The sequence below is a fragment of the Platichthys flesus genome, chromosome 5 (assembly GCF_949316205.1).
Source record: "Platichthys flesus chromosome 5, fPlaFle2.1, whole genome shotgun sequence".
NCBI lineage: Eukaryota > Metazoa > Chordata > Actinopteri > Pleuronectiformes > Pleuronectidae > Platichthys > Platichthys flesus.
Window position 1 is genome coordinate 12,700,067 of NC_084949.1, and position 23,203 is coordinate 12,723,269.

The window sequence follows — 23,203 nt, forward strand, 5'->3', positions numbered from 1 at the left end:
TCTCCTTTATAGATACATCTACATTTGCTGCCAACCATTTACCTGATTTCACAGCGCCGCTCAGTGGTGAGAAACGGCACTGCGTGATGACTCTGTCACAATGCACTAGTTACGCACAGCACGTTAGTTACGCAGCGACGTAAACACGTGCTGCTTCAACTGTTTCTTGTGTCCATCGTCGTCCTCGCGCTCCAGCAGCATCACTCCCTGACAACAGCAGCGATGGCGGAGCCCGTAGCATCGGATGCGGCAGCATCCCCGACCCCGGGCCTCTCTCCTGCAGCCAGCCCGGTCTCCGAGCCCCCTTCCCTGGCTCTCTCCCCTACGGCGGACGGCTCCCAGCGGCTGCTCTTCTCCCACGACCTGGTCTCCGGGCGGTACCGCGGCTCAGTCCGGTTCGGCCTCGTACGGATGATCCATGGCGAAGAGGAATTTAACTCCGACTCGGACCTCGACGACGGCGTAGGGAGACGCGGCGACAGTGGTGGAGGAGGAGGTGGAGGTGGAGGAGGAGGACGAGCCCCAGGTGGTTCGGACACTGAGAGCGCAGTGGACTCCCCGAGTGAGCCGCTCGGCAGGGGCTTCGTCCGCGTCCAATGGTACCCCGAGGGAGGCAAGCAGGACATCAGGGAGACAAAGGTACCACACTCATGTGTCCACATTGATGTGTCCACGCTGAGGCCGCTGCTCCCACTGTCTCCTGGGCAGAGGACAGCTGTGAGCCACACGGGGATAAGGTTCATCTAATCCGTCTGCCTTAGAACGCACAACCCAACCGGCTAACTGGCTAGCGTCCAGGCGCGCATGCTAACTAGCGGTGTAGCTCGTAGCCCTCATGTCATTGATCTGGAGCAGGCTAATCAGGCTGATTGCACCTGTGTGCGTGCAGCTAGCCGCTCGCACGTTAGCTTCACCCGGCTGACAGAGCTGTCCGCTCCGGGGATTGGAGCTCCGGGCTGTGGCAGGTGCAGCTCTCCGCTGTCTGCCACACGCACGCCGGGGTTAGGTCCTCTTGAATCCAGTGTGTGAGCTGGGAGTGACTCTGTCTTAGAATACTGTTAAACACTTTATCATTAAAACGACTAAATACCCCGAACCTAACATCTCGAATACATCTGCCTCCTATTTCAATATTCATCTAAAGCTATCACCTGGACTCTGAGCCTGCAGAACAAAGGGCTCAAATGCATCAGTAAAGTATGCGAATGATTTTCTGCTGAGTTCAGCCTTAAGCACATATTTGCAGCTTTCAGCTTATTAGCGATGATCACTTGCTGCTGTTGGTGTCAGGGTGCAGGTGGATCTCTTTTCAAATGTGACTTGTCTGTTTTATCCAAAATCCCAAACACAATTATCTTACTGTCATGGAAGACGAACAAAATCAGCTAATATTCACAAAATGTTGAAGATTCTGCAACTAGGAACTTCTAAAAACAAAATCTGAAAAGGGTTAGTGTAGTGTGCAAATAGTGTGTAGGTGAGTTAAGTATTAAAGGTGTATATGTGTAAGAATGGTCCTAGGTTTTAGGGTTATTTCTTATAAAAGGCACAGTCGGCGGTTGTTTGCGGTATAAAATTATTCCGATTGTAAGCTTGGTAAAGAAATGGAGAACCCTGCCGCCCTGTGAACCCTCTGCCACTTCTCTAGATTTCTCCTGGGCGTTGTTGAAAGAAGGAGGGACAGAGATAGAAGGAGGACGGATCTGGAACACGCTCCTATCAGCTCATTGTAGAGACGCAGGATGGGACCAGAAGGAGCCTGGTTAAACGCCCATGTTGCTGCGCTGCTTTGTCCTCATGGCTCAATGAGTGAAGTTCTGGCCAGTGCTTCATTCAACCTTCCTCACAACAGAGACTCGCGAACAATGACACGGTTGTTTCCACAGAACGTGGACGGCTTTATGCTGCGTCATTGCTAGTTTGTGTCCCTAAAGGATCTAGATTTTGCCAGTGTGAACAGGTTCACTCTGTAGCTATGTTTTTGCTTATCTCCGTGCACCACATGTCCTGTGTTGACAGGCTTAGTCTTAGTTACGTATTTTCCGAAAGCACCGTGATGATTCTGATGAATAATGCAGAATTACATCCTGCAGTAATCTTGAAGATGATATTTCCTCAATATATTGATTTGTGTTTTTTCTACTAGTCTTCTTTCTCAGCAGTGATAAGGGGAGGGAGAGAGAACAGGTGATGGAAATCTGCTGCACTTTCTCTTGAGATTAAAAAACTTGCATTTTCTACTACAAAACTCCTCCTACATGATTGAAGTTTAGAACGCAGCGGCAGCCATGAGATGCAAATTGTAAACCATCCTAAACTATGAGGCCAATGAGATCCTAATGTTTTATTGCTTCTTTGTATTGCATGAAAATCAAGCCGAGTTTTGTCTGGCTTTAAGCAGGAGGTGACACCAGGTGGCTTCATGAACATACAAGTTTCACCCGTATTTATACACAACGACTAATTAGAAATAGAATGAAAGTAAACAGAGTGGCTCTCTTAACACTGTGACCACATGTATTTTTAGTGATTTTCCAAAGCCATTGGACCAAATGTGGCTGAAGTTTATCTGCATTTTACAGACCCTGTAGAAATGGTGACATCAGTACAACCCACACATCTACAACAAAGGACACACCCTCTTTGAGGAAGTCATTGCAAATCAGACCCGCAGTGTTAAGAAAGCTCACACATGATGTGCAGTAAACCCGCAGCTCATGAGCTACGTAAAATGTATGATAAAATACTTCCAGATATTTGCCGGAGTTTGCGTTCCATGCTCAGTGCCTGACTATATCCACACTGCTCCTGAGTTTTAGAGCCGCTTGAATTTGAAAACGCTGTAGACCCCTCTTTAGTTTTCAAACTCTGGGGTCTACAGGCAGAACCGGAGATGTTTGGAAATGATGATTAAGCCTTTCGGTCACGACGTAGCCTTTGCTGGTTCCAAAGGCTCCTATCACATGACCCCCTTCCAGCCTCGACTACCAGTGTAGAATGCAACATGGACAGTTACATCATCGCTGACCCTGTTGTCTTTGTTATACAACTGTTTACATGTATAGGAGACAAGTTATTATTTGCGCAATCCGAGACATTTCCCGTGCCCAGCCGGACCTGAGCTGGACGTGCTTCCCTTCCTGTTTACACCGGCACGAACGTACGTACGTGAGTGGTCACGTGTTTCAGGAGTGTTAGTGTGGACAGATATTTAAATTGAATGCAGGGCCAAAACAATCTTATGGACAGAGAGGGTTTTACTGTGAAACCGCCTGAGCCTCCTGTGTGTTTTAATAGGAAGATATAGAGACATGATCACATAGGAACAAAGACGCTGCCTCTGCCTCGTCATAGATTGGAGAACAATTAGATTTTTTTTTCCTGACTGACTTTAAAACTACTCAGAGTCGCTGCAGGTTATCAGAAAGACTAATGCTGCTGTCCACTCCACACTGACTCCATACATCTACCTGGCGCTGTAAAGGATCTCCTATAGAATTGAAACATGAAGAACTCATGCATATTAGGGACGTAAGTCAGGTAGGAACATGCAGTTCATTCAGCATCATGTGGAGAAATACTGTTTAAGTTAAGAGTAGCTTAAACCTTAAATAAGTGGGCTGACATGACATGTAACAGCTGAAGGTGATGAAGTGCTCTTTAACATGCAGCTTGTGTAGCACAGGATTTTCTGTACTTCAGTGCATCGCAGAGCTTTGGTTGCTATGGCACCCGATCAGATTTTTCCCCCTCAATTTAGGGTTTTATTGTTTTTGTTTCAGTGTTTTATTTTTTCTATTGGAATTATATTGATTTGCTTAATAATTATACTAATGATAATTTATACCTATATAACAAGGGGGTGATGTTTTCATTAGCGTTTCTCTTTGTTAGCATTTCACAAAAATTATTGAACAGATTACCTCAAAACCTGGTGGAAGGATAAGATGTGGGTCAAGGAAGAAGCCATTACGTCTTGGTGCAGGTCTATGCTTTTTTTTTTACTTTCTTTAATCTGGCAAGATAGAGGTTTCCTTCACTCTGTGAATTTTTTATGAAATAATACAGAGATCTTATTGAAAACATCAGGCACACTTCGAGGCATAATATCTAGGAGTGTGTGACATTTTTTGCGGCTGGATAGAGGTATTTTTTCTCTGAGTGCCATTGTGGTTAAAATTGTAAATCCATTATTATTTAAAGATTAAAACATTAACCGTATGTAAGCATAAAAAAAGACAAAAACTAACAGACCTTGTGCCTATTCCTGCACTTGGCCTGCCACGGTCACCAGTCAGTTACAAACGCACAGAGAGCCCCGATGCTGCAGCACAACTGACACACAATTTCCATCCAAGCCCAGAGGTGCAGCAGTGGGACACTCCAAGGCAGCAGCAGTTGAGTCTTAGCCTGAGATGTCCCTGCTTCTATCAGTTACTGGGTAACTCAAACACCAATGGGAGCGCTGTTAAGTCCCTAAATGTACTTTACGGAAACGCCCGGTACATATGGTGTGATGACATGATGCATCAGGTCTTATCTGCTGTGTTAGGTCACAGGGGTCAAGGTGGGCTCTGGGAGTGTAGGGGTGGAGGAGGAGGCTGATGTGGTTAAATGATGAGAGGGTGGGTGTAGCAAGAACCACTGTTGCTGACTGCCCTGCAGACAAAGATGAGGGAGGAGAAGTGAGAACGGAGGGAAAGGAAAGTGTCGAAAAAACAATTAAAATATCACCTCTATGTTGAAACCAGGAGGAGAATGAAAACAAAATGAGACTACAATCCTGATTGGAAAGGAGGTAATGAGATCAGCAGACAGTTCAGTACCAGCTGGCTGTTAATGTGGGCAGGCTCTCAGTAATAGAAATGCTAAATTCCCACCTCCTGCTCTCTAATCCATTTAAAGTTTCCAGTCCTCTATGGCTTGTTGTCTCAGAGAGAAATCTGAGTTTTGCTGCTGGTTCAGTGCAATCTGGTTTGTACTCCTGAAGCAGCACATTCCTCAATGCAGCAACCACCAGACTGACTACCTCCACCAAGGAAGTTATGTTTTCACCCCTGTTTTCGCTTCTTGGTTGGTTTGGTTTGTATGTTTGACAAAAACAACCAGATGGATTACCACGCAACTTGTTGGAAAGATTTGTTAGGGGTCAGGGAAGAATTCATCTGAATTCACAACTTGATTTGAATTTAAGGGGACTATTGAACAATAGCGAAGGTGTGTGCTCTCTTTTTTTGGTTTAGTAAATTCCACTTGCAGGCTATTTATCCAGCTGTCAGTGTTTGGGGGGAAAGATCATCACAGCTTGTAGCCATGTCACATTGTTCGGTAACAACAAGAGGAGAGGAGCTTGGAGAGTTGAACTTTTGATTCTCATATGGTTTTATTGTCTGTTTAACCACATCAATGCTTTATGAAGTGAGTAGGAGGCTCCTGTGGTTTTACTGCATTTATCTTTGTCCTGGTCCATAGTTGGACTTTGAAACCAACCAGTTAGTTAGGGAGGCTTTCTGTACAGTTCAGTAAAACAGTCAGAACAGAACAGTGATGAGAGATGAAACGGCTGCTGTGGTTTCTTAACGGCTGCAGTAGCAGATATGTTGTGCATTGTTGTGTTACTCCCCCACTGTCCTTACCATGCAGAAGCATGATGCCATACGTCATCCATCAATCTTTGGCTTTTTATCCTATCTACACTGGAGCAAAATCTGTGTGTGAATTCATTCAGTAAAAGGGAAAATGTCCGTTCTGCTCTGCACATTGTTTGCCTCACTTGACTTACCGATAATATATTTGAGACTGCCAAAATATATCTCCTTAATAATAGAGGAAAAAAAATGGGAGAACACTGCAGTTGCTGAGTGCTCTGGCAGCAGGGTGACTCCCATCTGTCAGTCCGGCCATGTCTGCCCCCTACCCCCATCCTTCCAACTGCAGACCTCTGGTCACACCCCCATTGACCCACAGAATACAACCCCTTTTGTCCAAAAAGGTTTGACTGCTGCATAAATGTTCAAGATACTTCAATACACAGATTTATTCCAGCATCATGCATCCTGCAAGTATCAAATCCAGGCCTTGGCTCTTCAAAAAAATTGTAGCTGATTGATTAATGCATTTAATATGCATAGATGGGGGAATCAAATTGATCAAAAGAAGCATCTTAAGAAAGAGATTTCAAAGAATAAATGCCTAATTTGTCTATATCCTCCATTCCCCTATATTCTCACCCAGACAAGCTTTTAGATGAACAGTCGGTGTGTTTGTGGTTTGAACTGGTTGTCAGCGTTGTGCACTGGCTACAGCAGTTTCCTAAGAGCAGACTAGAGCGATCACATTAATGATTTCTGTTTCCTTAGTCTGCAAGTTCTAATTAACTTAGCAGCTAAGCCTTTATTGTGTGAGAGTGGATCTGCACACCATTCTCTTTCGAATATACACACTGCTCTTGTATTTTGTTGTGTAAACCTGCCACATCGCACATAGCATCTGATCAGAATTCAAATTTATTGTCAGGTGGAATTCCCGGGATGAAAACGGTCACGATTAGATATTTGAAACTGAACATTCTGCAGCGTCGATGCCCTCAGATAAGGTTGATTGATTTCATACATCGCTCTGCAGGTGCTCAAGGTAAGCTGGTAGACGTTGGTGTAATCTGGGACATGTGGTCATTGCCAAGGCCCGCCCAACTGCGCTTTGCTACACAGAGCCTTAGTTATGGGTTTGTGCAGGTGCCAGGCAGGCCCAGGAATAAACACACAACACAAACGCACACGCACGCTTCAGAGGCACTAGGCATTTAGTTTTGTCACCACTGAGCAGCTAAACCTGGCCTCTAAAAACAGGAGAACCAGCTACAGTGCTGCATTGCTGTTGTACAATCATGACTGAAGTCCTCACATAATAAATGGATTATTAATGCAAACATTGCTCAACACCAGCTGCTGTATAACAAAGCTTTTTGACTGCAGGGAAAGCTCAGGCAACTATAATTGAGGGAAAGACATTAACCTGTATTTTCAGACACACACACACACGTGCACACAGGTCTTATTTTAGTTCCTGGTTGGCAGCTTTTGCCTGTTGCGATACTTTCTGCCTGCAGAATGTTTGACTTCTTCTGTTGTACAACATTCATTAAAACTTTAAGAAGTCAGTTTTTTTTTATAATAGAAGTAATAATTTTTGTTTTTACATGCTCACTTAAAGTTGACCAACAAAAGAAGGCAAACTGAGACTCCTCTTTGCTGTTTCAGTACAGAAACGCACTGAGTAGATCCCTGCTAACATCCTTTATCCACACAAATAGTGAAATTCAACGACCATGCACTAATTGCATTTATTTTGATGGTTCTAATTCAGTCATTGCTGCCCATTGATCATAAAAAAATTATGTATTTCAGCAGTTAATTCATATACTTGATGATTTAGTCATGCATTTCATTATTTTAATGAAACATTTACTATCACTTAAGGTAATGTTTTCATCTGTTTGTTTTTTAGCAGGATTATACAATAACTACTGGAAAGATTAGCATGACATTTGGTGGAAGGGTGTGCTTTTGGTCAGGAAAGAACCCACTCAATTTTAGATAGGGGCGGATCTTGGAGTTTTACATCTTTGTTGATTCCATATGAAATATGATCTTGATGAAAAAATGTCAGACTTATTCAGGGGGTTTGTATCGATTAAGTGTAAAAATCTGGCTCTAGTGGATTTAAATGTGGTTTCATATAGTGTATATGATAAAGTAACAAATGGGGATAGAAACCTCTAACTACCACCAATGTGTAGCTGAGAAACATTATGTGGCCTATAGCCATAAGTCTTGTATTAATTGAAGGACACTTCTAGGCCTCATCGGAGGTATGCTCTCTAGTGAGTTTTGCATTTAGTTTTAAATTGTCCAGTTATTCCACCTCTGTGACTCAGACACATTTGCTACTAAATGTGAGGGTGACTCTGTTGCACCCATGTCGCCTGATTCCTTGCTCCCTCTTGTTGCACGCTCTGCCCTCTTATAGGCAGCTGAGATTGTGTCATTGTCGACTGTGATGAGGTGATGATTCCGCTCAGCGGGTGGGGGAAGAGGCGCGGCAGCGGAAAGATGCAAGATGAAATGCAGGTTTTCGCCTTTTAGTCTTTCCTCTCTGGGCTTTTAGAGTGAAATTGACTTCTTATCCAAGTGTGAAATGGGACAAGCTGTGAAACTGGTGGGCTCTCTGTGTACTTTTCATCTCCGGGATCCTATTTTTCCGTTATCCTCCCTCCCTTCTCGGGATAACACATTACTCTAGCTTTCTCTCCCCTGAAATATGTTTCAGGGGAGATTTTTTTTCCAGCTAAAAATCATCATAGTCATTAAAGTATCCCTGTCCAAAATATAAAGGGCTCGAGGCATTGTTCTAAGTTAGTAGTCTAGAATTTAAGGACACTTACGCGTGCCTTAATCAATATTTCTAGATTCGGCAATAATAAAACCCAGTGTTGTGATTTACAGGAGTTATGACCTCATGAAAAGAGAGTGGCACACGTGTCATTTGTTGCCACCCTCACACATTTAGGAGATTGTTTTGTCCGTCTGGCTTTTGTGTGAAACCAACCAATCAACACTCTGTTTTCACTGGCTAGTCCCTGGACGCAACGCCAGAAGATTCCTAAGAGAACAACAATGTTTGCTCCTGCTGAAAATCATGTCTGCCAAGATTGGATCATTCAGCTTTGTATTTTTTTGAGAGATGATAAAAACTCTACAATGGGTGAAAATCACTGAATTGCGATGGAAGTCATTGGAAAAGGATAATCTGCAATGGGATGCATAGTACCTTGTACCTTTGCCTCTCGTTTAATGGTCATGATTCATTTTGACGCTGGTCGACCCTTTTTATAAGGATTTTCGGAAATGTCACTGGAGAAAACCAACAGGAATCTTTTCTTCTGGAACAGCTGTTGTGCTCAAATGATGCTTTTAAATGCATCATTTCGCACTTGTTCATGTGGAGCCCACTTTTCTTGACATAAAAGTCAGTGATCTTTATGGGGTGGCCGTGTCTTGATTAAATATGTGTTTTTGATTGATGCACATCTGAATGATTCAATCAATGCATTTCCACTCGGACCACTTGGAGCAGGGGCGTCGTTAGGCCTGAAGCCCCCCTAAAATGTTCGTCAGCCCCCCCAAGTAATTATTGGGATTTTTTTTTTTTTTTTCAATTAAACTATTGTTTTGCACATGGACAAGTTATTTATAACTCCAACATGCTACCTCTGTGAGTGCGTTTCTGGTTTGTATGTTTTCTCCCCCTTCAAATTTCAATCCAATAGCCTCTCATCATACTTAACAATAAAAGACCGGGTACTAGGACCGTGGGGAGTCTGCATCACTGCTGCGCTGGCTTTCTCACTCTGCCAAGTAATGTCTCTCATCAAGACAGCAGGATTACAGCCAAGGAGTTTAGCTGATAGTAAATGATGCACAGAGTGAAATTGTAAGTACAGGTAGTTAAAGAATGTGGCTATCTGTAGTTGTTAACGATTGTTACACTGGCTGGTCCATTCTGCATCCATTGTGTTTGGTCCCTTTAAGAATTAAGATTTGGGACGGACGTGGATATAAAAACTCGTATATCCGTCTTTCCTTTACAAGCAGGAAAATTATTTCTCTCTATTTGAGAAAAGTTCATATTTGTGTTGTCAAATTTCACAATGACCCTGAAATTCTGTCTCTTCTGTTATCTTATACTGAATGAATGTAAGCAAAGATACAGAGAAAAATCACACTCTTTGTGATTGAACCACACACTTTGTGATTGAACCAATCTATGAACTGTCTGCAACAATGGATATCCGCAGCCCCAAATGAGCCCATGAAATTGGGCCCAGTTGAGCCCGATTTGGGGCTCAATTGCGCTGCACGCGCAAACATTCAGCATCCTTAGGGGCTAATCCCCCCTTTCTTTCAATCCTAGAAACGCCCCTGACTTGGAGGATGATGTCAGCATGTTCTACTTCCTGTAAATCTGATACGACATGGACATCACATGACTGCTTTTCTCTCCTCCTCTTTTAACCCCTGTGTGCTCCTACTTTAACCTCTATCTTCCCTTTTTTCTTATCCCTCTGTTCCTCTTCTCTGCTCCCTCCTCTCTGCTCCCTTTCTTTCTCCTCAGCAAGCTCCACCTTTTCCTCCTTCCCTTCTCCTCCGCCACCACTGTCGTGTCACTCCTCTCTTACCCTGCTTCATCTTTTCACCCTGCCCCCCACAGTCTCCTCTCCTCCGAACCCATCCCGTAAACCTCTTACTCATGACTGGATGGTCGTTCTGTTCCTGCCCTGAGATAATGGATCTCATTTCATCCTCTCTCTGTATAGACCACACACACACACACACACACACACACAGGAATAGACAGACTCTGAAGTGACTTGGCTGCTGGAGCCCGCACCCATCCCACTAGTCATCTCTCCTTGCATCTCTTCTCTCTCTCTCCCTCATCTTTTCATCCACCCTTTTTCCTCTGCAGTGTTGGCCCTGCCCAGTTGGGAGATAGTCTCTCTCTCTCTGCTGTTTTTTTTTTTTTGCTCGTCTATTTTTGCTTTTGCTTATTGCCTCTCCCTCTCCCCGTGATCTGTCTCTATCTCCTACTTTTTCTGGGTTTCTGATTGCTGTCTCCTCTGTGCCTTGTACAACGCTCCTTCATTTATTCCCGTTACACCCTGTCTTCCTCTCAATGCACCCTCCACCCTCTTACCATCTTCTCCCCTCACCTGTTCCATCTATTTCTTCATCTTCATGATTGCCCCTCTTAAGTATATGTATTTCCTTCTCCATTTCTCCATCTTATATTCTCAGCCTCTTTGTGACTGCTTCTTCTCTACATTCCATATTCTGCTTGTTTATGACTTTTGGTGCATCATCCCTCAAACGACACAGTAAGGCAACTGTTCAGTCATATATACCTTGTGCTATTAGTTCCGTTGACCTTCCCCCATGGTCTCAATGGGTAAAAAGGCCATGTGCCTGCTTTCTTTTTAATAGAGCCATACACACCCTTAAGCATCCCAATCAATAGCCTTGAGTCAGACAGACCATCCTGCAGCAGCAAGAAGAAAGTGTCATGGTGAGAGGATTGATGCTTCACTTGTTTATCGCCATATCAACCAGGGCTCCAAAGACTAGATATGGATTTTTTTATTTTATTTTTTGCTTCCCCACACTAAAGGAAATCTACCTCATTTGATTAATTGCAATAATTTTGTAATATTTATATAAAAAGGCTATGTAGTAAGAAACAATATCAGGTAAGTCCTTTCATATGTTTTATAACTAAAAATAGAACTAAAATTATATATGACGTCTGGTAGACATTTTATTCAGGGAGTGCAGTGTGCAGCACCATTAAAAGAGAAGCAGGTGGGTAAACCGATGCACACCCACTCTGGACAGTTTTGTAAATGAGTATTGATTTTGTAACGGTATATATCACCACATTTGGAGGATGAATAAACGGATGAAAAGCAGAGAAGTGCATTGTTCTGCAGTGGTTTAGGGAATTGCGGCTCTGGACCAGGAGGCGTATCCCAGACTTTTTATGCCTCCGTGTGGGCCACAGCCTTTGGCCGGACGCATTGTTTTTCAGGGTTGACGCCTTCCCATTATTGTGAAAGTGATATTTCAAACTGCCTCGAGAAAATGTCTTAAATTTTGGTACAAACATTAATTTGGATTTAGAAGATCTGGTTCTATTTCGGCGGTCAAAGGTCACAGTCGTCTTCTATGAATCTTGGGGGGAAAGGCTGAAAACATAAACTGCACTGGTTGCCACAGGGATATAACTGCAGTGCAATACAAACAAATTTGTGAATTGCACATTTTCATCCCAAACAAATACTGTCTGTTATCCCTTTTCTTATGCTATAAATTAATAATAAATGTTATTTCATATTATTTCACTATTAGGCTACAGAAAAAGGATTTAGACAACCCGTAGTTCCTGAATGAGTGATCACCCCCTCTTGGCTGGAGAGTTTCAGGATTAAGTGTGTCTAAGTTAAATTAGATTCAAATCGGTTTGGAGTAGACCGGGCAATTAATGACTCGCAGCATATACATCTCGCCCCAGTCTTTTTTTGAAAAGAATTGGTATGTTCTCCCGTAGGAGAAAAAAATTTGATCTGATTTGTCAGAGGTTGAAGGCAGAGGTGCAGGGCGTGGCGCTGTCATCATGACTGCACTGGACAGATCTGTGAGTGGAATCTCTCATAGGATAAACATTGAGTACAGGCATGTGTGTTTGAGGCGAGAAAACCTAGTATTGCACCTGTTACTTCTGAATCCATTTGACTTGACGTGTTGCTCTGAAGGATTGTTGGTACAGAAATGAAGATAATAAGAAAAAGACAGAAGCCAGAATGAGCGAGCCTGGCGTTGTGAACTATCTGTGTGGAGAACAGGCGTGGCCCTGAGCTGCAGTCCTCTGCAGTGTCTCTTTCTCCCCCTCTTCCTCCTCTTCCTCCTCCTCTTCGTACAGCACCTGAATAATGACTTGTGTTAATTGGGCCGGGAAGTCCAAGCAAATACCGTCCTCCATCGATTCTTGTTATCAGTCCGGGCCCTTCTACCGATGCAGCTTGAATGGAGAAACATTGTCTTCCATCACCGCACACAAATAGACACAGACACTCTTGTATCTATGTGTGCAAATAGGCAGGTCTTTTTCTTTTGTTGTCTGACTCCTTGCGCACCACCACCTCACCGCCTCTCCTCTCATCATCACTACATGAGCCTTAGCAACAGTCAGCTGCTTTGTTGTACTCAAGCCGTCTAGTTCGCTCATCATTGTTCAGTTTGTGTTTGCAGTAATGTGGTGGCTATGTGTGACGGAGGATGCATGCGGATGAGGAGGGGAAGTGTTTGAGTCCTGTTTTAATGAGGGATGTACTGTGTATAGAGTGCACGTGACTACAACTCAAGGTGTTTTGAAATTGCATAAATATCTGCAGCTATAAAGTCTGGGCATGTGTTTGATAGATCTTTGTTTCAATGTGCCTTGTACGTGAGTAACATGAAGAAGCCTCCTACCATTCGACAAGCAGCTGCTTCTTTTGCAGACTGTAAAAATGTCCCCTTTTCTGTGAATCAAAGAGCCCAAGACAAAGGTATCAAAGGTCACCAGGTTGCTCTCACAGGTTAAAAAAAATCTTTTCTTTACCAAAACCTTTGCACAAATTTGTAAATTCCCCCTGAACGAGTGATTCACATAACACACACTGATATGCCTTATCCTGGTTAGGTAATCCCTTATTGAGAAACCTTAATATCTGGCATGTTAACACCCTATTCAGGGCTCTCATAATTATCTACCAAGATGGCAGATGCTTCCTCAGCTTGAGTTGTATCAATTAGTTTAGTTACCAAAACCAAAAAATAAGGTCCCACAGAGATAGCATTCCTCCGCCAAGGCTGATCGGCCATTTTATCACCATGTTGCAAATACATGTATTATGATCAGACACATGTAAACCATGTACACAGAAATGTTCTGCCATCTTCTTATGTTAAACACAGGCAAAATATCCTAGCTATGGTATAGTAATATTTGTTACCCTACAGTAACCCACAAAAAAATCCAGATCATTATCCAGATAACCACCAAAAGTTCATCTGCATTATTCATCAAGAAATTCACAAAAAAAAACATGCATGTGAGAATCTTCTCCACAAGTTAATGGTTCCTTCCTCAGCCCTTACCTCCTCCTTTCACCTAGTTTCAACAAAATCACCTAGGCAGTTTTTGCGTAATCATTAACGTTTAGACAATCTTCATTCCAAAATGAAAGTAAAGTGAAGATGCATAAACGAGCAGTAAATACTCTGGAAATCCACTAAAGCTGGTTTCTTCCTGGACTGCTGAGACAATTCATTAGTGGCAGTAGCCGTCTCTGCTTTGGAAGGATCCACATAACGTACTGCAAATGCCAGAGACAAATCCACTGTTCACTTTTCACTTATAAATTACAGATTCCTTTAGGGAGCAGGAAAAATAAAAAAAATGTTCAATATTTATTACAACAGATTTAGTTTTTGGCGTAGAGGCTCCAACTTAATCACTCCCCCATATGATTACACAGGAATGATGGGAGTGATGAGCAAATACTTGTAACCCCACGTTGGAGCCTAAAGGTGGATGCTGGGGTGGTGGAGGGGCTGAAGCAACAGGTAGCAATACTGCAGCAGCAGTGCGAGCAAGAGGGGTTGATGGGAAATGTCTCTCTGGTTAAATAGACCACCTGATAAGGTGGGTGTGTATTATAGATGGTTGTGGAGATTGAGGTATGTCACATGATGTATGTCACATGATGTATGTCACATGATGTATGTAACATGATTGGCGCAGCGCAGCTCGAGTTGCCTGCCAGAACTAGCTCACAGGCGTCGCCATATTTGTGCTGTAAATGTCACATCCCAAATTGGATCAAACCAAAGACAAGACTGCACTGGAAACTTAAGGTCGTCAGTCAGTTTATCAGTCCTCTGTTCAAGCAGCACATTAGACTACTGACATCCCTCCCACTATGAAGAAAACTGTTATAGAAACTGGAAAATCCAGCTTTTTTCATCACTATGGTTTGTGGGATAGCGCCATTCTCTGCTCGCTCCTCTCTATCTGGAGAGGAATCACACCCACTGCAGAGACTTCTGTAGCAGAATTAGTAATTTACATCATACAATTACAAGATATCCATCATCTCTACATGAGAAATTAAAGTTACACAATATTAGCCAGCAAGGCCATTGTTAATCAACCACTAACAGCTGTTCGAGAGGTCCTGTTGAGGTCCTCAGTAATATAGCTGTTATCTAAGGTGTCTTAATGTTGTATTTATATATTGATTTTAAAGAATGTTTACGATCTAGTGAAGAAATCTGCCCATGTACTGCACTGCAGCATGATGCACTGAGAGAATATTAATGAAGAGATGTGTGTGCGTACGTGCAGTAGAGACATGGGGAGCAGACAGGCTGCTGTTTAATAGATTACAAGGGAACATGGCGACTCATCGATCGTACACACACTCTTCCTCTTCCAGAATTCAGTGGAGTAGGGTTACAGTGAGGCAAAGCAGAAGCTGCCAGTGACCCGTGTGTGTGTGTGGGAGAGAGTGTGACAATGTGCTCACAGGTCCATCACTCCTATAATTGGATGTCTTCACACAGTCTCATTTCAAGAGTTGATATGACTTGCAGGAGCTTACTTCTACTTATCGTTTTCACACATTTGGTAAAACCTGCAAAGAAAGGTGATTGACTCCTTTCCCTTTTGTCTGTAGAGGAGTTTTTCTTTCTGTTTGTATGTTCTCCTGGTGAGTCATGTTATACGACACAAACACTCCAGAGGTCAAATCATCAAACACCTTGCTGTCTTGCCAGTGTTGCACCTCTATCTACATCACTCTAGCTCACGTTACCACCAGGTGGATGTGACGGCACAGTTAAAATCTATGATAACATCTCGATCAGCTAAAACTAAAACTTCCCCCCCTCATACTGCTTTCTCATTCCTGATTTTAAGATTGAATCATCAGTGGCCCCGCAGTCTGCCAACATGTGATCCTCCACTTTTCCCAACTTTACTGACATTATATTGAAACTCTCCTCTCCTCTCCAGTCATTACTTAGTCGGCAGCAGGCCCCATGTTTTAAATTTCTTCAATCTCTTTACTCCTAATTACTTTCTCCTCCTCTACCTCCATATGTCTCTGCCCAAACTCAGAGGCTCTGGCTCCCCCTGAGCTGTGAGTGCTCTGCCAATAGAGCAGCTTGTGCTGTAGCTCACGGTGTAGAGGTTGGGCCTCCTACAGGTAGATTGGTGCAGTGCTTGTTGAAAACCTGCCTGTTTGGAACAGGCTTTTCTCTTGTCCTGTGTTGATGCTCTGGAGCTGCTCCTGAGTGAAGAATTCATAGTCAATCTTTTTCATATAATTAAACATCAACCATTATTTATTTCTTATCTGTTGGTAGAAATTAGTTTTAAATGTAATTAATTACTTAATTTGACTAAAGCAAAGTGCTGTAGAGAGTGAAGTCTTTACAATTTGTGTAAAGACAAAGTAATGAAACCAAGCTGCAAATCAAGTTAATCTCATGAATCAAGGTAATGGGGGGGGGGGGGGGGGGGGGGGGGTAAACCAGTTAATGAACATGTTTAACCCACATCAATCAGCTGCCTTAATTCATAATATTATAGATGTTTAAAGTTTAGTTAATCAGGGAACTTGATATTGAAATTGTAGAGGTTGTAAACGCTATAAGAACATCATGATTTACCCTCCTGTTCAATGATTGATCTCCGTGCCCCTGTGACTTTGATTGCCTGTACATTCTTGGGTAAGATCGTGAGTTAGCAGTGAAAACAATAAAAGTTGATGACTTGCAGAGAGGCTGTGAGGAAATAATAGCAGCAGTAATTTGTGCTGAAAAGTAAATGGATGATATATTGGTGTGAATGCTGGATGACTTTCAGTAGAGCTGTGGACCTCACCACTTTTTGTTTAGTAGATCTGTAAAACCTAAGGCTCTGTACAACCTAGGCTCTGTTTTGTGCCTGATTCAGCATGAGAGAATCAACACTGTAGTGTACTCTATTAAATATAATTAGTTCAAGTAAAGTAGACTTGATATAAATGTGTTAGTGATGGGATTGTCTACACCTTCCTTTGTTGTACATCATATTATATAACTTGTACAGATAAGTGCTGAGATCAGCAGGATCACTGTATTGGTTGCCTCTCCTGAGAAGGTAACTGTTTTATTGCATTTTTATTATTACAATAATGATTTTATTTATTTGTGTCTGTTTACAAAATGTGTGAGCTGGGAAATGCCCCAATGATGAGCCCTTTGAATTTGGAAGTGGATCTAGAAAAATGGGTTGATCTTTATCGATCTCTCTTTCCCATGACTGATAGGGCGTGAGCCTTCGTGTATCATGTAGTTGATGGTTTTGGATGCCAAATCAGGATAGTGCTAATGTACAACATATTATTTGCTTTAATAGACCCTGAAGCTTAATTATTAGCTCAGTGTGAAACTTAAGTATTGACTATGGACACCGAGCAAACTGATGTCGACTAGATGATGATAAGTGGTTGAAAGTTTTAGAAAATGTCAGGAAGTTATTATAATTATGTTGATTATTAGTCTTTATGCTTCACATGCAGGTGCATTTCCTCATCTGCCAAATTCAGACAGACTACAGATTTGCACGGAAATATAACACAACTCCCCATTTCTTTGTAATGAGAACACAAGGCTGCAGTGTTGAAATGATTTTTACCAGAAGGCAGTGTGATGCAGCCGTCAATCCGACACTGCTCTAAATAGTTATATATCTTCAATATCCACTCTGGCTCCAAATGAGGTATTGATATGAGATGGCAGCTTTCTTATCCTGATCTTCTGGCCTCATTTCTGGACAGTACGGGGAAGTGAAGATGTGTCGTCCATCTCTATATACAGATGGACAACACTCATGCAGGCATGTGCATGCTTTAGTTCTGTTTTTTAATTCTGTGTCTTCAGTCTGAACAGTTGCTATCAGGCATAGTGTGACACACTGAAACTTTGCTCACAGGAACACATTTTTTTCGTCAGGGAGCGGAGCTTGTGCCAAGTTTAGCTCAACAGCTCTCTGCCCTCCTTCCCTCTCTCTGGGCTTGTAAATCTTGATCAATACCGGTTTTGGCTTCATCTGTCCCTCAGTCTGCTTTTCCAGATCCTATTTTCAGGACCCATGTTGATGAATTATTTATCGTGGAAATGTGTTTGACATCTTCAGTGGTCATCATGCTGCTGGATTCATGCTGGCCAATTCAGTGAAATGTGTCTCTGTTTAGAGGACAACCATTTCATCTCCTCTCGGGGGACATCTTGGCTCTGCTGACTGTGCATGTCGCAGTCCTCATGGCTCTGACAAGGGTGTGACAAATCCGATCAGTTGTATCGTCATGGACCGAGTGTGTGCAGTTCAGCACCGGGTCACTGATCTTCAGTGAGGGCCATAATAATGAGTTTCAGTGACAGCAGCTTGTGTTGGTGTAGGACGTCTTAAAGGTGATGTCATTCAGCAAATCTAAAGTTTCTTAATTCTTTCTTTTACAGCTGAAGCTTGAAGATCGATCTATTGTCATCAGAGACATTGTACGACGGAACCATTCCAATGTAAGTGAAGTCCTCAGTCTGCATCTTTTCTTTGTCTCTGACTCCTCTTTTTTCACTTCACCTTTTCCTTTTGTCTGGTTACCTTGCTCGCTCTTTTTCAATCAGCTCTCTCCCATTGTCAGTCATTTCACTGTTCGCCGCTCCGTTCCTTTTGCTGCATCAGACATGACTGGAATACAACTGCAGGTTGATGCTAACAGAGGACTAAACAGAGGCTTTGTGTTAACACAGTACAACCACTCCATGTGATTAAAAACTGATGACATTTTTTTAATTTTCTTATGGATCAAAGTGTTGTTCACCAAAGATTTAATAGCTTACAAACGATACCTTAAAGTGTCCGTTGATGTACAGGATATTATAATGCATATAATGATGACGCGTTGCTGAGCCTGTGTTTGTTGCATTACAGGACAACCAGTGTGGTATTGTGACCAACATTAACATCGAGTGTGCAGTGAAACTAGTGGGAACAAATTGTGTTCTGTATCCAGTTAACAGCAAAGACCTGCAGCACATCTGGGTAAGAGACCAACATTTTATTTTGAAACCAATGAGTATCAAGTGTTTAGTAGTGCTTTATTTAACAAACCTGTCATTTCTAATTGCTTCACTGGAAAAATCTATTGCATATGTAAATACATTTATATTTTTTATTGGGATATGGTCAAAGTGTTATAAAGCAATCAGGTGATCAGCCTCGGATGAAACTAAATGCTTGGTTTGGAGAAAAGTTATTGTGTTAATAATTGTTGATGTTTGATAACAATGTAAAACTGATCATTGTGCTCTTGTGATTGTGTTCTCAAGTCTTTCATGTATGGCGACTACATTGCCTATGACTTCTGGCTGGGGAAAGTGTACGACCTGACTAATCACATCATCCTCAAGCTCTCCAATGGAGCCAGGTAGACTGTGTGTGTGAGATTATGAAACGTGCACTGTGACCATGTGTTAGTCTGCCACATGTTGGCACACGTTCATCACTGGATGTCAACCGGCTGTCTGTGTCTCTGTGTCTCCCTGCAGGTGCTCCATGAGTGTGGAGGACGGTGCCAAGCTTTACGACGTCTGTCCACATGTCAGTGATTCGGTACGTAGCCACAAGCTCTTATCTTTCACTTCAGGTAAACGTCCTGTTTGAAATTCTCTTCTGCTGAAAGTCAGATCACGGAGACATGGTGGAAATTAGTTCTCTGATAGAAGCTGTTAATAATTGTTCTTCTGGGATACATTTTATTCACGTATAGTACTTATTTGTAGGTTTAAGTCCCGCTGTCCACCATGACTAAAATTAACTCCATCGCTTTTCTATTTGTTTGCAATTCATGAGTTTTCTCCTAAAAGTTTTTATATTTGGATTTTCTAAACAATACTGTACAGAAGAAGTGCAAGATAAAAATGTATATACTGCATTGAATCACATAGGTCCATATGTGTTTTTAAGGACCTGTCATCAAGTGAAATGTTTAGTTATTCTTTTTATTCTTTTTTGTTAAAAGCTTGTTACTCTGCTGCTTTCCAGGGTCTGTTCTTCGATGAGGCGTATGGTTTCTATCCAGGCCAGGTCCTCATCGGGCCGGCTAAAGTCTTCTCTAATGTACAGTGGCTGTCAGGGGTCAAACCTGTCCTCAGCAGGAAGTGCAAGTTCAGGGTGGTGGTAGAGGAGGTAAGAAAACAAGATGACAATGATATATCGCACTCTATTTACACCATCATATATTTATGAAGAACAACCAATTTCAGAGCATCTATTCATTGTATTGAGGTTTCATCTCTTCTAGCCACAGTGGAAGAATTTCCATAATGAATAAATGTGACAGTCAATACTACTAAGGAAACTGTTTGATGCTATTTACATGCAGAATGTGAATGGCCTACATATCCCACTTTAAAGACTCATCCAAACAATTGGTGCATTGCAAATCAGAACTGTGACCACTTAAAATTAGTGTGTCTTATATTTTGTCCTTTTTTTCCTATTTGTGTATTTGTACACTGGTGTCTGCTCATTGTTTTAGCAAATGACAAAGAAGGATTAAAAGCACTACAGTGCTTTCAGGATAACAAAATCAGTTTAGACTTTAAGTAGCAGAACAGTAGCATTAAGTGCTACTGTTCTGACTTGTAGAGCGTGGACACACAGGTCTGTGTAAGATGGAGGGAAACAATGAATACATGAAATTCTTAGTAACTTTGATGGACTGCTGTGTGCACAGCTCTTCTCTTGTTGATAACTGTGGTGTCATTGTGTTTCCCTCAGGTAAAGGTGGTAGAACTGAAGGTCACGTGGATCACCAAGAGCTACTCCCCCAAAGGCTCTGACAGCGTTTATCCACCTCCCTCCGCCATCACACAGGAGAATCTCTGCAGGTCAGTTCAAATCTCAGTCCTTATTTATGCATACCCTCCTCTAGTCATAGTTGTGAGTTTAAGTTTAATCATGGCTTTAACTTTTGTTTTCTTGCAGCTTTAAGAATTTTAATTTATCAGACAGCTGCAGTATGCTTTTGTTTCAGGTATTGCCATATATTCTCAGTGTTGGGTTCAGTTTGAGTTGAGTTCTGAATAACAGAAGAAACTGTTACTGTGTGTTGTTCCTTGTGGTGTAATGCTTAGGGTGAGACGTCTGGGCTACTACGACCACACCCAGAGGCAGCTGGGAGAGAGGGCCCTCTACGTCTTTCCCGCCAAGGGGGACGCCACGCGCATCACCTGTGAGGGACCCGAGGGTGCACCTGTCCTGCCTGAGGACCCTGTGGCCAGAAAGGTGTGGATATAATTTGCTATCTGTTCATGTGTGTTTAGGTGAAAATGTAACTGTGCTTTCTGTTGTAAAACCCATTTGATATTTATATGTATGTGTGTGCTTCCTGCAGCTGAAAAGGATGTTCAAGAAGGATTCAGGAAAGAAGATAGAGAATGCCGACACACAAGGTATAAAACAACACACTGCAGACAAACCAGTAGAGGAACACACTGTAAGCACACGCACACACCTCTTCCTTGATGTTATCAGTGTATTTGTCTAGAGCTCACTATCTTGTATCAGTGAGATGGACATAAGAGCCAGTGCAGTTGAATAGAGGTTTAGATGAGAAAAGATACGAATAAAGAGGGTATAAAATGTATCCGCACGCACAAAGTGCTTGGCCATTTATCTGTTTTTTTTCTCTGTCCATCACAAGCTGAACACAAATCTGAGCAGACAGACCCGTCTCACCCAAACAACAACAACGGTCCCGTGGTGTCCATCCCAAACCCCCCAGACTCCCAAAACACTGACACCCCAGCTGAGCACGGGGAACAGGACGCCGATGACGAGGCTGCAGAGGACACTGATGACACCAGGTCTGCTTGATTGTTCTCTGTTCCAAAGTGTCGTCATTGTGATTGTAACAATGCAACAAAAACTTTCTTTGTGGAGATTAATGCTAAGCCGTTTCTATGCTTAGCATTCTCTGCATTAACAAAACACAACCACAGACCTGAACCACCATCTCAAAGCGTTCAAGTATAAAGCTTAATGAGCAGAGTCAATATCACGGGTCCGTTTCTAGATTTCATTTTATAACACAGTTTCATAGTTTGTTAACTGTAAGTCGTCATTATCTGGAGACAAATCTTCAAACCGGTGAATCTGATGATTTAAGAATTCCTTGAGGGAATTTCTTCAAACAAATGGTATCACAGGACGCTGAGTCTAGTTTTACCTTAACATTTCAGTATAGTCTGTTAATCAAGAAAAAAGAACAGCAATACAAATAACTGTCAGGTTCTGTAGTTTTTGTTCTAACCATCCTTAACCTGCAACATGAAAAGCATCCGGTATTGGTATTTTTTATATGATTTCAATGAGATTTCGGAATAATGACCCTTGCACTCGAACTGTGGTTGCAGCTCTTTGACGTCGTCTGCGAGCTCCACGGCCTCGTCTCAGAGCGGCGGGCTGGGAACACATCGAAAGAAGAGCATCCCCCTCTCCATTCGCAACCTGAAGAGGAAGCACAAGAAGAAGAGAACCAAGTTCTCCCGGGAGTTCAAGCCTGGAGACCGGTGGGTGCACAGCAGAGGAACACATTTCCCTCTGGCCTTTTTTGGGCTCTTTGGTTCTCCCTGTATCTATTCAAACTAAAGCTCTTTCATACTGTAGATATCGATTATACCTTATAGGTCCCGAAGGAAATTGAAGAATAAAATGACTGCGTCTCTGATATAAGGCTGATTGGTAAAGTGACGTCACCTGCTGCTCCATGTACACATTAAACCAATGACTTCACCAGTTACCAAATGTTAAATCAACCAATAGATGCTTTTCCCCTGTTGGTCCAGTCGTGCACACGCTGAAGCATTCATGCACACACAAGTCTTTCACAGTGGACTACTGGTCAGGTCACTGCCTCAAGCACAAACTCGCACACACAACCTCAGCTCATGAAAAAGCGACAACAAACACTAACACACTCTTGCTAGTTTTAAGGGTGTTAATCTGTAAAGAGATGAGTCTGACCTCGCCCTAAACAAAAGCATCAGAATACACAGAATACGGACTGGTTTGGTGGCAGATTATCAGACAGGGACCACCATTCATAGAGGATTCACAAACATCTCCTAGCGGCAGGGCAGTGAACAGGGCGGCCTCCCTGACACTCCTCAGAGCAAACCTCTCTCAGGAGCTGCTGGCTCCCCAAGTCCTGCCCTCTTAGACATAGCCAGAAGCTGTCTGCCTCCTCTGAGAGCTCGCTAGTGGTTTGGTCTGGGAGCAGGTGTAATGTTGAGTGATGTAAAGAGCTGGGTGTCAGTGAGGCAAGCTAAAGGGATGAGAGGAAGTATTGAAGTAGAAAGGGACAATGAGAGGGGAGATTGTGGTTCCAACATGGTCAACACAGAGATGTGTCGAGGGAAGATAAATGGTACAGAGGATAATGAGAAGAGAGGGAAAGAGCTGTTTTCTTTCTTTTCGTGATGATTGAACAGAA

General features: G+C 42.6%; 1 protein-coding gene across 1 annotated transcript in view; it reads left to right on the forward strand.

Moving 5' to 3' along the window:
- The window catches only part of ube2o (ubiquitin-conjugating enzyme E2O), a 32,667-nt gene continuing 9,464 nt past the window's right edge, over positions 1-23,203 (forward strand). The window contains exons 1-11 of the mRNA XM_062388562.1: positions 1-639; positions 18,165-18,224; positions 18,637-18,747; positions 19,035-19,132; positions 19,254-19,317; positions 19,750-19,893; positions 20,488-20,597; positions 20,844-20,994; positions 21,104-21,161; positions 21,413-21,575; positions 22,125-22,280. Of these exons, the coding sequence (XP_062244546.1) occupies positions 223-639; positions 18,165-18,224; positions 18,637-18,747; positions 19,035-19,132; positions 19,254-19,317; positions 19,750-19,893; positions 20,488-20,597; positions 20,844-20,994; positions 21,104-21,161; positions 21,413-21,575; positions 22,125-22,280 (1,532 nt within the window). The 5' untranslated portion in view covers positions 1-222. The remainder of the gene's footprint in view (positions 640-18,164; positions 18,225-18,636; positions 18,748-19,034; positions 19,133-19,253; positions 19,318-19,749; positions 19,894-20,487; positions 20,598-20,843; positions 20,995-21,103; positions 21,162-21,412; positions 21,576-22,124; positions 22,281-23,203) is intronic.